The sequence below is a fragment of the Rhinopithecus bieti genome, unplaced genomic scaffold (genome assembly GCF_001698545.2).
Source record: "Rhinopithecus bieti isolate Rb0 unplaced genomic scaffold, ASM169854v2 scaffold_50752, whole genome shotgun sequence".
Classification (NCBI taxonomy): domain Eukaryota; kingdom Metazoa; phylum Chordata; class Mammalia; order Primates; family Cercopithecidae; genus Rhinopithecus; species Rhinopithecus bieti.
The window spans coordinates 159,315-177,506 of NW_016820054.1; the positions used below are offsets into that span (position 1 = coordinate 159,315).

Here is an 18,192-nt window from a genome sequence, read left to right on the forward strand (position 1 = left end):
AGCTGGAAACCATCATTCTTAGCAAACTATCACAAGAAGAGAAAACCAAACACCGCATGTTCTCACTCATAGGTGGGAACTGAACAATGAGATCACTTGGACTCGGGAAGGGGATCATCACACACTGGGGCCTATCATGGGGAGGGGGGAGGAGGGAGGGATTGCATTGGGGAGTTATACATGATATAAATGATGAATTGATGGGTGCTGACGAGTTGCTGGGTGCAGCACACCAACATGGCATAAGTATACATATGTAACAAACCTGCACGTTATGCACATGTACCCTAGAACTTAAAGTATAATAAAAAAATAAAATAAAATAAAGTCTCCCATTATTATTGTGTGGGAGTCTAAGTCTCTTTGTAGGTCTCTAGGGACTTGCTTTATGAATCGGGGTGCTCCTGTATTGGGTGCATATATATTTAGGATAGTTAGTTCTTTTGTTGAATTGATCCCTTTACCATTATGCAATGGCCTTCTTTGTCTCTTTTTGTCTTTTGGTTTAAAGTCTGTTTTATCAGAGAGTAGGACTGCAACCCCTGCTTTGTTTTGTTTTCCATTTGCTTGGTAGATCTTCCTCCATCCCTTTATTTTGAGCCTATGTGTGTCTCTGCACATGAGATGGGTCTCCTGAATACAGCACACTGATAGGTCTTGACTCTTTATCCAATTTGCTAGTCTGTGTCTTTTACTTGGAGCTTTTAGCTCATTTATATTTAAGGTTAATATTGTTATGTGTGAATCTGATCCTATCATAATGATGTTAGCTGGTTATTTTGCTCGTTAGTTGATACAGTTACTTCCTAGCATCAATTGTCTTTACAATCTGGTATGCTTTTTTGCAGTCGCTGGTACCAGTTGTTCCTTTCCATGTTTAGTGCTTCCTTCAGGAGCTCTTGTAAGGGAGTCCTGGTGGTGACAAAACTTCTCAGCATTTGTTTGTCTGAAAGGATTTTATTTCTCCTTCACTTATGAAGCTTAGTTTGGCTGGATAGGAAATTCTGGGTTGAAACTTCTTTTCTTTAAGAATATTGGCCCCCACTCTCTTCTGGCTTGTAGAGTTTCTGACGAGAGATCCACTGTTAGTCTGATGGACTTCCCTTTGTGGGTAACTCGACCTTTCTCTCTGGCTGTCATTAATATTTTTTCCTTCATTTCAACTTTGGTGAATGTGACAATTATGTGTCTTGGAGTTGCTCTTCTCGAAGAGTATCTTTGTGGCGTTCTCTGTATTTCCTGAATTTCAATGTTGCCCTGCCTCGCAAGGTTGTGGAAGTTCTCCTGGATAATATCCTGAGGAGTGTTTTCCAACTTGGTTCCATTCTCCCCATCACTTTCAGGTACACCAATCAGACGCAGATTTTTTCTTTTCATGGTATAATAAACACTGTGAAAAACAACTTGACCATCAAAATGGGGAGATAGATACAGCTTTATTATTACCAACACACTTAAATATCTAACAATTTTGCACTGGTGTTTTTTATGCTTCAAATAGTTCCATGAATAAAAAAAAGAAGAAGAAAAGAAAAGAAAAAGAAAGCCCAAAGAGACTGAGTGACATTTCCCACAGGGCAAACCAGAGAGAGAAGGGCCAGTGTGCTCCAGGCTTCAAATGCCAACTAACTCTCTCAATCCTTGCTACCTGGCCTTTATCAGGTAAAAAAAAGTTTTTAATCACCACAAACCACCATCCCTTCGCCAACGGCAGACAAGGCAGTCACAGGCCTTTCTAGTCAGCTCAGTGAAACAGGAACTCTTCAGTTTGAAGGCCTGACACTAACAACCCTAAGCACACCAATCTCATTTTTAGTATCTAAGCATAGTAACTTCAAAACAGACATCCTCACTTAGTTATTCCTAGAAATCACAACAAGAAAATGATCAATTGCATGTTGTTGGAGCAGCTTCAGCCACTTCTATGAATGTCCCCTCCACCTTCTATTGAGGACTCCCTGACAGTGACCTTCAACAGCAGTGTGTTCTCTCCCTTACCCTCTCACTGGGCCTGAAAAGCCACAAAGGGACGGCCTTGCTCTTCACTGCAGCTTCCAGACAGACCATCTGGCACCCTCCCTTACACTCCAGCTCCAACCCAGCCTGCCCATCGCCAGGGCAGGCATGTCAGTGTCCGCCCAGCTCCAAGACGGTGTCCTCTATCCGCGTCAGCTACTCTAATCTTGAAGTCCCGAACTACCTCCCTCCAGCGGCTCAACTCTGGGCGCCTGTCATCCTTACTGTCCCAGCTCATCACTTACAGTAGCCTGACTCCGTAAGTGTTTGACCAACCTTTCACCAGTCCTCAGTGAGTTCTACCCCAGCTCACCATGATCCACATCCTGCATGTTCTCATTCCCACCTTACCCAGCTTAGGTTTTATAGGTCATTATTATAGCTACTCTCGGAACTCCTGTCAACCCCTTTTAGTGAGCCCCCGGACCATCCTTGTGCTCTGCCCATATGTGCAGCCCAAGGGTCGAATCCACACTGCCTGATCGGTCTCAAACTCAGTCTGTGACCATGACTTCCCAACAGGGCCTGATCCTGTCAGACAGCCCTGGAGCCCTTCTCCAGTTCATTTGTCCTCACTACATGCCCATTTCACAGATTCTCTCTCCTCAGACCTCCACAGCTCCTTCCTCATCCTCCCTGTCAGCTAATGAACAACTGCATTTTACTGGAATAGAATTGATCAGAAAGAACTACTTCCCAAGTCAGATACACGTGCCTGTAACGGCAGGGACTTCGCCTTCCCAGCTGTCAGTGGATGGCCTGTCTGCTCCTTACCAGGTCCATTCCAGCACCTGCACGGGCTCTGCCTGCCCTGGCCATGGGTGCACACTCTGAGCTCCTGACAAGGTCACCCCTGTTTGTGCCTCCCTTCACCATGGCAGAGAAAACTCCATCAGTTGTCCCCTCCCTCCCCTGCCTCAGCAGTTTCCCCTTTTCTCTTGGACTTTCCTATCAACATACAAACATGATGAAATTTCTACCACCTTTAAAATAAGAAACCTTGACCCTCACATTCACTTTCAACTAATGCACTATTGATCTGTTCCCCTTAAAGCAAACCTTCTCCAGAGTTCCATCGTGCTGTCTTCAGTTTCTCTCTTTCCATTCAGACTCTGGAGTCCATGGCAGTCTGCTTTGCCCGGTCACGCCACTGAGATGGCCGCACACCCTGCCCTTCACCGTGGAATCACAGAGGTCAGTCCTGGCAGCGTCTGTCACAGTGGGTCACCCTCTCTCCTCACTTGCCTCAGCATACCATGCTCCCTTTGTTTTGGCTCCTCCCTCAGCAGTCTCTCCCTCCACACCCCAACTTCTGTAGAGCACCCAGGACTCAGGCCTTGGACAGGTTCTCCTCTCGCCTAGCAGTGGATCTCCTGTGACCCGACCTAGCTCACGCTTCAAAAGATCTGGACACTGAAGTCGACGCATTCACATCTCCAACACCAAGCCTGCCCGTGGACTGCAGACTCATAGTCCCACTAAGATGTATATATCTAACTGAAAATGGCCAAAAGCCTCATGATGGTCAAAGATACAAAAACAAAAGCACCTGCTCCACTGCACACTCTATTCTTCCAGCTGCTCAATGAATCACCTCCTCAGGGCTTCCCTGAGCCTGTTTCAAACTGAAATGTCCTCCCCCACCTCTGGACCCTTCTCTGTCCCCCTTTTTCTGCCTTTTCTCCATAAAATTTCTCTCTCTGACTTGACATCTATTTTACTTCTTGGTTCCATATTACCCTTCCCCCAACACAGGCCGGGCTCCATTCACCTTTGTTCTCTGTTATGAGCAACCATTCCACTTTTCTTGCTCCTGTGCATGAACAGTGCTTGGCAAGTGGTAGGCCCTCAGCAGGGCTGGGGACATGACTTTCTGTAATTGCATGGCATCACCTTCACCAACAAAGACATGCTAATTCCTCTAATGGGCTTCCTTTCCTTTCTTCCCAGAGACTATCACAAGCCACCTTCTATTACAAATTACATTCTATTACTATTACAAATTACATTCTTTTTTGAGGCCACAACTTCTTCACTTTGGGCATAAGGGTTTCTGTCTCATGGTGAGTAGGCACGAATGGATCTCTGTGCCCTGGCCATACCACTAGACTTGGCCACATTCTCATGCTCTTTCCGCCACTGCTGTACTCAAGCTGGGGCTCTCCTCTCCACCTTCCTTCCCTACCTCCTCTTCAGGATGCTGATAGAGCTATGGTGCAAACTCTGTTTATTCGGAACCCCACTGTTTTCAAAATCTGTCTCTCCTATTCCCTGAACCCTCTCTAGAGGCTGGATCTTTTCCAGGTGACTGGCAATCCCGAAGAGAGGAATCAAAGCCCTCCTGTCTGGTCCCCAACTCCCACCTAAGAGCCATGACCCTGTCCTCACTCCTTGAACTGTGTTGTACTTCAGTCACAGACCCTGAGCTCCCCTTAGTGCACACCAGGCTTGTATTCTCATGATGCTACAATATCATCTGTGGATCCAACACCTACACTCTTCATGATCACATTTACTCTTTCTACTGAAACTCCTTTGCCTTGAAATGCTCTACTACTTTTGCTTTTGTGGCAATGCTTCATACAGGTTCTCTTTCTTTCTTTCTTTATTTTTTTTTTTGAGACGGAGTCTTGCTCTGTCGCCCAGGCTAGAGTGCAGTGGCTGGATCTCAGCTCACTGCAAGCTCCGCCTCCCGGGTTTACGCCATTCTCCTGCCTCAGCCTCCGGAGTAGCTGGGACTACAGGCGCCCGCCACCTCGCCCAGCTAGTTTTTTGTATTTTTAGTAGAGACGGGGTTTCATCATGTTAGCCAGGATGGTCTCGATCTCCTGACCTTGTGATCCGCCCGTCTTTTGTTGTTGTTGTTTTTTGAGACAGAGTCTCGCCCTGTCGCCCAGGCTGGAGTGCAATGGCACGATCTCAGCTCACTGCAACCTCCACCTCCCAAGTTCAAGCAATTCTCTTGCCTCAGCCTCCCGTGTAACTGGGATTACAGGTACGTGCCTCCATGCCCAGCTAATTTTTGTATTTTCAGCAGACACAGGGTTTCACCATATTGGCCAGGCTGGTCTCGAACTCCCGACCTCGTGATCCACCCGCCTCGGCCTCCCAAAATGCTGGGATTACAGGCGTGAGCCACCCCCCGGCCTCTCTTTTTTACTTTCATTGAGTCTTTGCTTGGCATTGTTTGGTTCAACAACAAAGAGAACCTTGTATTACACAGGATTGGGGAAGGTCCCTACAAGCTCCTTCATGTTATCTTTCCTGCTTTGCTCACCATGGCCACAGCCTAGCCCCAGACTGACACTGTAGTTCATGGCACACCAGACACGTCTTGTCTGTGGGTTCTGCTCTCTCATACTTTTTTTGCACTTGCAAGTGTTGCCCTGGCAGATCTCTCTCATAAAAGTAATCTGACATGATCTATACATATTTCCATTTCCCTTTTTAGATTGCAAGTTACTCAAGAATAGAACAATTATATACTTGTCTCCACAGCACCTAGAACACTGACTCTCAATAACATTTGATAACCCAAATAAATCTCCATTAAGAAAGGCAGTCACATCCACTGGGCATGACTGAAGCTATAACCCTCAACTTGGATGAACATTCTATTAATCGGCTCCAGAACTTAGGACTTCATATACAAGTATTTTAAAATTAACATTTTAGATATTTGGGTTTTTAAAGAAAGAGAAAATTTTAAAAAGAGTATTTAAAAGGGTACAATTTAACCTTAAAAGCTTCTTCTTCGCTGACTTTTCTGGAGTCCTGGGAAACTTAGCTGTGGGTTTCTGAGGTGTATGCAAAATGGTCTCTGTTGATTTTGTCCTTGGGTCTATCAGTCTCTCCACAGTCTGTCTTGAATCTGATGCAAACTCCACGTGGTATTTGTGAGGGGATTCCGAATCAAGGAGTAGGACATTTTCCAAGTCATCTTCTTTTTCACTATCTGATGAATACTCTAAAATTTCTATAGAACTTGGCTAAAAAAAAATTAAAAGAAAGGCATATTTTTAAATACAAAGCATACTTGATTCAAGTTCATATTTATATACATCTATCATTCCATTTCCTTACAGTTACATTTCTTGAAGGACCTTTTTGAACACAGTATCTGCAGCTTAAACTTCTGTTCTGACAAAATCCAAAAGTAACCAAGACCAAGAAGAGGTTAAATCAACTGCAAGCCAGACTTTACCTCACAGAATCCACAAAAATAAGTATAAATACTTCAATCTTCTTTCAGAAAACTACAAGACAGTACCACACATACAGGTAATCTCCAAAACTGAACTAATAGCACTCATCTGAAAGGCTGATGACCGTCAATACAATCTGACAGCTACTGAAAAGAAAGTATTTCCTGGATTTTGAAATTTAACATGAAGCTAAATTGTCTCTTCAGGTATAAATCATTTAATTTGCCAAAAGAAGTCCCCGAGGGTAAAGATCAAGACTTGACTCTCTCCATACAATTATATAATTATTTTCCAGAGACTAGTTTGAAATTACAAATATCAACAGGAACTATTTCAGAATGAGTCACTATCTCCTTTTCCTAACATTTCCTAAAATGTTTCTTTCTCCAACTCAGATTTCTAAACTTTCAAAATAATAAATTTTTGAAAGCTGATTATAAAACAAGAATTCATATCGCATGGCCAAAAAAAAAACAAAAAACAAAAAACAAAAAAAACATATCATATGGCCAATTCTGGAGGGAAGAATCAAAACCTTCTCTGATGTTTTCTGTCTTTGCCAAGACACATGCCAAATTTAAAGCACAATAGGATTTTATTTTCCTATTACTTCATTGTATAGGTCAATCCCATGTTATTCTGTGTCAGCAATAATTCATCCTTCAATATCCTAACTTCCAGTGCACTAGAAGTCCCATATAATTCACTACCTAAATATTGGGGGTGGCACTAGAATTTACATCATTAGCTAATCTACATAAAACAAAAGGCTTTTTTTCTGACGATTATATGGTTAAATTCTTTTTTCTTTTTTCTTGGAGACGGAGTCTCACTCTGCCACCCAGGCTGGAGTGCAGCGGCATGATCTTGGCTCACTGCTACCTCTGCTTCTCGGGTTCAAGTGATTCTCCTGCCTCAGCCTCCCAAGTAGCTGGGATTACAGGTGCCCAGCATGATGCCTGACTAATTTTTGTATATTTAGGAGAGATGGGGTTTCACCAAGAAAAAATCACCTGCAGTTGAGAACCACTATCCTAGAAATAAGTCAACAAATAACCAACCACAGGCGGCTTGGGCTGGGGACTCACATGCAGCCATGAAGAGGATTCATGCTGCTTGTGAGGATGGGAGAGACTAGTCCCGGATAGTTATAAAACACTGGTAGGAATGCTGCCATGGAGATACTGCTTGGGCTCCAAGGAGAACACATAAGAAGGGTGACAAAGCCAGGAGAGGCACAGGGAGAGAGAAGAGTTAAGTGTCAGAAAAGGTCTGTTTCTGGTTGGGTGGGTGTAATCCCAGCACTTTGGAAGGCTAAGGCAGGCAGATCACTTGAGGCCAGGAGTTTGAAAGCAGCCTGGCCAATATGGCAAAACCCTGTCTCTACTAAAAATACAAAAATTAGCCGGGTGTGGTGGCGCACACCTGTAATCTCAGCTATTGGGGAAGCTGAGGCAGGAGAATGGCTTGAGACCCTGGGAGGCGGAGGTTGCAGTGAGCTGAGATCACGCCACTGCACTCCACCCTGGGTGACAGAGTGGGAAGGAAGGAGGGGAAAGAGGGAGGGAAGGAGGGAGGGAGGGAGGCAGGGAGGGGAAAAGAAAAGAAAAAAAAATGAAAAGGAACGGAAGAGAGAAAGAGAGAGAAAAGAAAAGAAGGAAAGAAAGAAAAGACAAGACAAAGAAAGAAAGAGAGAGAGAGAAAGAAAGAAAAAGAAAGAAAGAGAAAGAGAGAAAGAAAGAGAGAGAGAGAGAGAAAAGAAAAGAAGGAAAGAAAGGAAAGAGACAGAAAAAAGAAAAAGCAGAAGAGGGTTGCTTCCCAGAATCTGGCACCTGAAGTTCAATGCTAAGTATGGATTAATTAGATAGAGAGAAGAGGGAAGGACATTCCAGGGAGAAGAAAGAGGAGGACCAATATTCTGAGGCAGGAGAGAGCCACTGGCAGCTTGACACAGGAGCTAACAACCTCAGACGGTAATGTGGAATTGACCATTCGAACATTTGAATGGTGATACAGAGAGGGAGGAAACCACGCTGGCTGGGGAAGGGCAGCTAGCTAAAAGGCTCTTCCATAGTCAGAGCAAGACATTGAGAGGATCTGAGTGGTAGTGGGAATAGAGAGGTGGACTGAAAAGAAAATGAGGAAAAGGATGCAATAACACTTGAGGACCAAATTCAATATAGCAGGAAATACATTCGGGCAGGAGTTGCTAATACTCAAGCTGGTTTTGATGTGTGAATGTTGTGGTGCCTATGGGATACCTGGGGAAAAACTGGTCAACAGGCAGTGGCTCTGCAGGTCTGGAGTTCTAAGAGTGATGTGGGATGGGAACACAACTTCAGAAATCATGAGAATCAGGATGTGAAGGCACGAGGGCTGGAGAAGACTATCTATGGAAAAGTATGTGAAAGAAGAAGAGAAGGTCCAGATTGGAACCTTGGAAACATCAAGAACATTCATGCTGTCTTCAGGTGACAAGAGACTGAACAGTGTTCTGCATTTGACAAAAGAGAAATTGTACAGATACAAGAAATCCATGGGACCTTGGTAAGAATGTGCCTTAAAGAATAAATGGAAGATAAAATGAAAACAGCAGACATGACAATTTGTGTTAGAAAGTTTGGGTAGGCATATTTTATTTTCCTTCCCAGAAAGGATGGCATAAAAAGGTACATTTGCTCAGCTGTGAACAACCTGGCAAGACGATGCTTAAGTTAAAATCATGAAAACCATGAAATCCAAATGAATCTCCTCAGTGAAGAATTTAACATCAGTAAAACTGCTAAGACTTAGCAGCTCAGGTAGTACTTCAAAATTCTCAGCATCAATCCATGATAACAAATTTTAGGTATTTTAAGCTATTGCTTCCTCAGTGAGAACTAGCAAATATCTAAGAATGCACTGAATGCCAACTAACCACATGCTATGTTAGCTGCTACGGTAGTATAAAGAAATTTTCAAGTCCATCCTTGCTCTTGCATCCTTATACCCAATTTAAAAACTGAAGGAAAAACTAAACTAAAAAATACAAAACAATTTATGGACAATTCCAAACGTACCCTGCATACAGCAGATGTAGAAATGGAGAAGACCACTTGGAGCAGTAGCAGCCTAGAAGGTCTTTCCCAATAAAAGTGGTGTCTGACTCGAACACTGTTGTGGTCTCAGCCCTACTCCCTACTAGTGGGCTACCTTAGGGAATTTATTTAACTTCCCTAAGGTAGTGTCCTTGATGAGGTTGTTTCCTCATCTTCAAATTGGAGATGCAGTAATAAATGCTAACGTATAAGCATTTAGCAAATGTTAGCTATTCTTTTTAGCCCCTATAGTTTACATGTCGTTTGGTTTTAAATTTAATATTTTAAAATTTGTATTTATTTTCTGTTAAAACTTTTTTCTCAGTTTCTAAGAGGATTTCTATACAAAAGACAATGAGGAACACCAAGAATGTCTTCTGTAGACAACCAAAAAGACAAATACTGTCTTAAACCCGCAGAGCAAATCCTGGATTCTTTGTGTAGTCATTTTTTAATTAATTATTTACTTTGTTTGTTTTTTGTTTTGTTAAAAACAGGATCTCACTCTGTTGCCCAAGCTGAAGTGTAGTGGCGTGAACACAGCTCACTGCAGCCTTGACTCTCCTGGGATTGAGTGATCCTCCCACCTCAGCCTCTCAAGTAGCTGAGGCTACAGATGTGTGCCACCATGCCTGGCTATTTAAAAAGTTTTTTTTGTAGAGACAAGGTCTCACTTTGTTGCCCAGGATGGTATCAAATTCCTGAGCTCAAGCCATCCTCCCACCTCAGCCTCCCAAAGTGCTGGGATTACAGGTGTGAGCCGCTGCACCCGGCCCATGTAGTCATTTCTAACAGGAACCAAGGCAGAAGGAACACCTTTAGGAAAGGATAACTAGAAGCCACCATTTTAGCATATTATATTTTAGAATATTCCCCATGCCCATAACCCCAGATGAACATGGAGGAACGCTCACACCACAGACAGAGAGGGCCTACTGGCTCACCAGACACAAGCTGTCTTGGCCTGAGCCTGACTGTGAGGAACACATAATCTTTCAGAAAGAATGATATGTACACGTATGCATGTGTGCACAGACAAGTGTGTGCCAGAGAGGGTGGAAGAGAGAGGGAATGGTCAGAGATAGGTCAAAGGCGACTGCAGGTTCATAGGCTCAAGCTTGTATTCCCTCTCTACATTGTAGAATGAGATAAATGAGAAAGGAGGGTCATGAGTTTTGGAACAAGACAGACTTGTTTTTGATCACAGCTCAACTATTTAACTACTTTGTTACTTTGAACAAGTTGACTCCCCCATTCCCAGCTTAATCATCCAAAATGGAAAATTCTTTGAGAAATAATACAGATAATGACTATTTATTATGAAATATTTAAGGGCACAGAAAGGTAGGGAAAAAAATTAACAAGTAGATGTACCCATCACTTTCTGTCAAATTTTAATACAATGCAAATTTTTCTTTAGTTTTTTTTAATGGTATGGGTGAAATGTTCTGTATTTCTCTTCCTGTGCCTATTCTCCTTAGAGGCAACTCTCTCCTGAATTTGGCATTTCATTATTATCTGTTTTAATTTTTTTTAATAGCACACATACAAACGAACTATTTTGCAAGGACACAGCAGCTGTAGATCATTAATTTTCATTGCTATATTCTGACTATACCACTTTTTACTTACCTATTTCACTGTTGGTAGACACTTAAGAGTTTTGTAAATTTTCACATTACAACAAAACTGTAACATGTAGTACTATACTTGTTTCACTGGGCACATACATGCTAGCTTCTCAGTGGTATACACTAGCCCAGTGGATTCTTGGACAGTCCATTCTTAACTACACTGGCAATTGTGAGACGGTTCTATAGAGACCCTGTGCTGACAGAAATGCTCATCAGCAGTGTTTTAAAGCTGTGGCACATTATCAGCATCACTGAGTAATTTTAAACTTTTAAATTTATACCTATCTGATGGGTGTGAAATGTTATATCTCTCCTATTTAAGTGTGCACATCCCTGATCATTCACAGGGTTGAGCATCTTTGCACCTGTTGATCAGCTCTTCACACTTCTTCCTGTGTGTTCATATCCTTTAACCGTTTCTCCAATAGGAGAGAAAATTAATTTTTCAATCATCTGGATCTATGGAACACATAGATGGTCAGAAAATTGTTATTAAAATTTTAAAGTGACAGAACAAGGACCTGGTATACACCACTAACATCTTTCCCAGTACCTTAAAAACATCAACCACATTTCTTAACCATAGTTATTCCTGATAAGTTGCCTACTGCTGCCACACAGTGACCCAATGTACTTGGGTGAAATTTGTGTTCCACGGCAACTTTTTTTTTTTTTGAGATGGACTCTCGCTCTGTCGCCTAGGCTGGAGTGCAGTGCCATGATCGCAGCTCACTGCAAGCTCTGCCTTCCGGGTTCATGCTATCCTCCTGCCTCAGCCTCCCAAGTAGCTGAGACTACAGGTGCCACCAACACGCCTGGCTAATTTTTTGTATTTTTAGTATAGACGGGGTTTCACTGTGTTAGCCAGGATGGTCTTGATCTCCTGACCTCATGATCCGCCTGCCTTGGCCTCCCAAAGTGCTGGGGCGTGAGCCACCATGCCCAGCCGGAAACTTTTATCCTTTACCAAATCATCCTTACAAAAAAAAATTACTTTGCATAAATGATGAATTTCAAGAACAAAGATTTAAATTTGTTTTTCTTTTAAAACACTTACATTTTACATATTTTTCCTATTTTTGCAAAGTTAACCAACTGATGCCCTCTTGAAACTTTCACAGATTACTTCCTTCAGAAATATAGCCCAGTCATAGAAATAATATGGACGAGTAAATAAGGAACTTTTATAGCAGTAAAACATCTGCAATGGTCAGATGCGCAGAGCAAAGAATCACTATGTAGCTATTATCATAATCTGCTAATGTTTAAATACAATAAAATTATTATCAGGACTTTTTTTCCTTCTTGATGTAAGGAAGTTTGGAAGGAGGAGTCTTCTGATTTAGTGAGTAAATATCACAAACAAGACTGGCATGAGGCAAGGAATCGTTTTTATGAAGCCAGTCAACAAAGACAGTAGTCTGGTCCTATTTCCATTGCAATATACTAACAGGACCTTGGTTAAAGCCATCTGCAATTTCTCAAAACCATAAAGTATTCAATACTGACTCTGTTTCCAAAGTTAGCAATACTGCTGTAGTACACATCTGTTGCAATTTATTTCTGACTCCTCTTTTCAGAGAACAAATGTCTCTGTCCACAGAAGGAAACCCTTCAACCTCTGGCAGTCATGAGGTTACGGACATCTCACATCTCAGTAGCCATGTGTCTAGGATAAGACTTCTGTCAGAGGTCAGAGCTGATTGGCCTCAAGTAGACAACTGACCAATGCTAAGCCAATCAGATTCTTTTCCTCCAGATTTTGAATTGACAGAGTCTGGGAAGGGGAAGTTAAGCTACACTAATGACAAACCTCTAGATGAAAAGTCCACGAGCCCCTGCCAGTGAGGTTCCCAGGGCTGCCCCAAGACTCAGTTCATCCTTTAACTTTATCTTAAGTTACTCAAGATTTGCAGTAGTGTTCTAGTGAATTTCCTCTTTTTTTAAAACCAGCTACATTTGGTTCCTGCTACTTGCAACCAAAAGGATAACTACCTGAAAAATATCTCCAAATAGAGAAAATATTAAATAAATATTTATTCAGTACACACCACGCATAAGGTATTATGGAATAGAGAAAATATGATGAGACACACTTCCATAAAGAGCTTGAAATAAAATAAAGCAGATATAAGCATGGCTCACACTAGTGCTCCAAATGGACAAAAATGGAGCCCTTATTTCTGGATGATCTAAAACCAGCAGGCATAGTGGAAGAGGTAAAACCCATACTGAGTCTCAGAGGATTGGAAAATTCTCAACTGATAAAGATGCAAAAAGAGAGACAAAAGCACATAAGGCAGGAAAGTAAAATGACTTTCATGATCTATAGACAAGTCTAGGCAACTGAGAGTTTAGAGTTCATACTGGGAGGCAAGAGACAGTAATGTGAAAAACATAATCCTATGGATTGGGTGAGGAGCAAGCTGTGGAGGATCTTGAATGTCAGGTTTAACAGTTTAGATATCACTGAAGAAAGCAGAAAGCTTTTGAAGATTTCCAAGTAGGCAAGGAGGATGAATTTGGAAGACACGTTGAGAAGACTGTTGTGGAGACTGCATACGGGATGTATTTGAAGAAGGGAAATGCTCATGCGGTAAGTTACTGTAAATATCCCAGCCGACCTCTCTCCATTTCAGAACTGCCCATCTTCTCTTATAGGGTTCAATTCACATACTCCCAAACATCTCAATACAACAAGTTCAAAATCAAACTCCTAATATGTTCCTCAAAACCAGCTGTTTACCCCAGTATCACCTGATCAATACCAGGTGCCACCCATGTGCAAGTTAGAAATCCCCTGATATTCAATTCATGACTAAGTTTTACCTCCAAAACTAACCAGGAAGTGCCCCTTTCTCTCCACCCACTCCCACCTGGCACCACAATGGCTGTGACTCAGAGCTGGTCTCTTGCTCCACTCCTGCCCTCCTGCCAGGGTCTGCCCTACACACCACAATCAGAACAACCTAAGTCAGAGCATTCCATGCTCTTCCTTAAGATCCTATAAACAACTTCCCAGTACACCTAGGATGCCATTCAATGCCCCCCACCTGCCCTGTGGTCTCTAAGGCCTCAGGTGGCCCCTGCTCCCGCCAGGCCTCCACTCATAGCTGTCTGTCTCCTGGCTGCTCCCTAGCCTTTCTGATATGCTTTCAGGTTTCCACACCATGTTCTTCCCTGCCTGTGGACCCCACAGCCCTTTCTGCCCTAGAATACGCTTCCTCATTCCCACCCCTAATCTTTCCCTAAGTCTTTCTCATGTTTCAAGGTTTCAGCCTAAAAATCCCCTCATCACACAGGTCTACCTTCAGTACCCTAGCAGAAATTGGTGAGTGCTGGGGCAACAGCAGTAAATTCAATCTATATCTATATCTATATCTATATCTATATCTATATCTGTATCTATATCTATATCTGTCTCTCTCTCCGCCCCCCCCCCGCCCCCAACTTCCTCCTTATTTTCTGGAACATGAGAAAATTAGGCTCCTTTCAACTAAAGTAAAACAGAAAAAATAACCACAACAATATCATCATCATCATCATCATCATCAAAGTTCTTATACTAGGCTCTACCAGTTTTGAAATATTTATAAATGTATTGACTCATTTATTTCTCACACGGCTGAATGAAAAATAGTGATCGAAAACTACTCATTATATCTAAATATCAGTAACTATGCTGGCAGAGGCTGTCCTATACATGGGAACCCATGAGGGACACTTCAGTGACTTGCTTGAGCCCCCACAGCAATCTAGTAACACAGGCAGGAAGCAGCCCACTTCCTATCACTCCTGGCTCGACTCTTCCAAAATGTTGTCCCACCTCTCCAGGCCTACACACCTGACTTACTCAGTGAACTTCAAAGCAACAGTTAATAACTAGAAGCCTCAGTGAAACCAAAAAAATTTTAAAAATACATAATAAAGTATATGAATACTTATGTCAAGTAGAATTACTCCATTAAATTTAAAGAATTTCCCTCAAGTTTTTTTTCATTTAAGCAAGGAAAATTCTAAAAAAGAAAATAAATTAAGGGCAACTACACTTACCAAATAATACATCATAGTGTAGAACTATAGTTATTAAAAGCTTGGTACCAACACAGGAATAGACCACCCAATGATTGATACTCCTGAAGTACCCAAATTAATATTCCTGAAGTATACCCAAATAGAAATGATTGCATATAAAAATAATAAAAATAAGAGTGCAAATCACTAAGCAAAAGAAACTCACTTGGGAACAACTGACTATACCTATCCAGACAGGGAAAAAAGCTGGTTCCCTCTCTATTTACACCAAAATAAATTTCCAAAAGATCAAAAAATCAAAATATTTTATAAAGAACTAAAATATGGATACATTTTAAAATAATTGTAAACTGGAGAAAAGTTTTCTAGTATGACACAAAGTCCACAAAAGAAATGACTGACCACATAAAATTTAAAACTGTGCCCAAAATTTCCCCAAGTAGAAACATTTAAAAGACAGCAAGCTGGTAAAACAACAACAAAAGAGGACAAAAAAGAAAAAAATCTGCCACAATTAACAAGCAGTTTGTTTTCTTTGATGTACAAAAAATCCCCATCAATCAATAAGAAATGGGAAGCCAACCCAATGGAAAAAATGAGCAAAATATGCAAACAGGCATTCCAAGGAAATGTGATACAAACTACCAATACAAGATGATCAGTCCCCCTGGGAACCACATGCTGGCAGAAGCTCTTGACCACTGAGACAAAGAGTGAATTCGTGTGACTGTACTGGGAGACTAAAAGCAAGATATGTTAAAACTTAACATGTAAATAATTTTAACCTATCAGTTCTCTTACTGGGTCTATTCATTCAACTGTCCAGACACATATGTACATGGAGGCATAGTGTAGCATAGTTTATAGGTAAAGAACACCCAAAACCAAAAAACGTAATCATCCATTAATCAAGTGCTGGTTACAGTATTAATACAATAAAATATCATGCAGTCATTAGAAACAATGTGATAGATCCGTAAGTCTTGATAAGAATACAGAAAATTACAAAACTAATGCATATAGGAAGACCTTATGGGTGGAAAAACCAAAAACAGAAGACCATATACAAATATTCTTATATACAGAACAGTTTTTGAAGACTACACAAGAAATCCTTCACCAGCCCTGAGGAAGACCTTATGGGTGGAAAAACCAAAAACAGAAGAACATATACAAATATTCTTAATACAGAACAGTTTTTGAAGACTACACAAGAAACAACAACGATTAATTCTGGGAGCTGAGTTTATTATTCTTTGCTTTAACTACTGTTCTAATTGAAATATTTTCCATAAGTATGTATTCTTTATTTAAAAATATTTAAAATTTAGTACATTAAAAGTAACGAGTATAAAAGTCACCTAGAGGATCCAGACACTCAGGTGCCAAAAGAGGAAACGAAACAAAACAAAACAAAACAAAATGGAGAGAGAAGGAACAAAAGAGAGAGACTGGCAAGAAGAGATCTCATGGGTAGGAGAGGACACATCATTTCAGTTAAGTAACTAGGGATGTCTGTTCTCCCTTCTTAAAATGAGCAGAACAAGAAATACAGAAATATTTCTTAGGCCATCTAGATAAACAAAAATACATTAGTGGCTACTAACTTGAGTTGCCAATGGAATTTTTTAGCAGAGGGTCTGAGCTCATGGCCTCCAGCCCCAGAGGGTGAGAGGGAGGAGGAAGAAAGGATGGCAGGGGTGTGAGGGAAGCCCCACATCTGTCTAAACTGGCAGCTGCTGCTCAGAGCGAACTGCCTCCCACAATGTGGGCAATCTGCCAAATAACTAGCAGAGTTTCTTCAAGGAAAGATAAAGAAATCTGACCCCTAAGTAAATTTTCCTAATTTTAAAACGTTTGCCACTAACTGAAAAAAAAAAAGTTTTTAAACATGGTATAAGGGTACTGCCTGCGGATACCAGTTTCTATTCAAATTACACTGAAGTACTAAAAAAAAAGTGATTTCTAATAATATTTCCAACTTTTCTTCAATGCTAGATTTGTTTCATTAGTCTTATGTAACACAAAAGCTTTATTTTAGCATTTTGAAAGTAAATAGAAAACCAGAAGTATCAGTAAAGCTATACTTTTCAAAGGCTAACAAAATGTATATATACAACTATATAAGAACAAAGATTTCAGAGTAGTTTCACCAGAAACATTGATGCTTTGCTTTATTGAGGGGGACTGGGTGGGCTTAAAAAATGAGTGGTAAACTCTCATTCACTAATTAATTCAACAAACCAATACATGCTAATGTAGCCATAAGAATGCAGTAGGGAAAAATGGAATCCTCGATAAACTGTTGTCGTTTTTGTTCAGGTAATTCTCTTTCCAGTTTTAGAGTTTCATGAATGCCCTACCAAAACACTAAGTTGCGAGAATTAAATACTATATATCAAAACATGAACATTTTATACTAATAATACCTGGTGGTATTCAGGTCTACCAAGTTCACTGAAACACTACACTGCAAAAGATGAAGAGACTACCTGGAATTTCTGTCCTTCAGTCAAAAAGATAAAAGCAAATAATCAGAATGGCAAGCCCAAGCCTCTTTTCTATTAATTATAAAGATTATAATTAAAAAACACAAATATACAGTTTTACTTATAAAAATAATTTTCTAAAGCATAATTAAATACAAGCGTGTGCCTGCAGGTGGATGTATAGAAAGAGAGCACACAGGTCCTCTTGCACAAAGACAAATAAATCAACAGAACCATCAGCAGTGGGGACAACACTCTAAAAGTATTTTCGTAGAATGATGATGAGCTTGGGCAAAATCACCCACATCTATTAAATAGGGCTTTGAGACACTGGGGTCTGAGGGTCGGTGGTCAAGTCTATGCATTCTGACTTGTCTCCATCTCCAACTCCACTGATGAAATGCTCTGGCAAATTAAGTTAATATAGCATTTTAATGTAGTAATTCAGCACACTGGCAAGTGCTGATTCATTTCCAACCCATTACTTTAATAACTATTATTCTAAAACAGTTCAGTAACCAAATAGTACTAATGAAAACACTCTCAGAGAGAGAGAAAACAAATAGTACTAATGAAAACTCAGAGACAGAGTCAGTTGGTTCAAGTGATGTATTAGAAGAGGCCAAAGTTCATGCTAGCCAGGATAATGGTATTAATTGAATCAGATAAAATATTAGGGAGCACATAAAGAAGAAATAAAATACTATTTGGAGTTTTAAATGCTCACAGGACCAGC

At 40.9% G+C, this 18,192-nt stretch overlaps 1 protein-coding gene across 1 annotated transcript in view; it reads right to left on the reverse strand.

Moving 5' to 3' along the window:
* Positions 1–18,192, reverse strand: part of LOC108520139 (DNA repair-scaffolding protein-like) — a 182,714-nt gene that overhangs the window by 35,906 nt on the left and 128,616 nt on the right. The window contains exon 7 of the mRNA XM_017859416.1: positions 5,755–6,005. Coding sequence (XP_017714905.1) covers positions 5,755–6,005 — 251 coding nt within the window. The remainder of the gene's footprint in view (positions 1–5,754; positions 6,006–18,192) is intronic.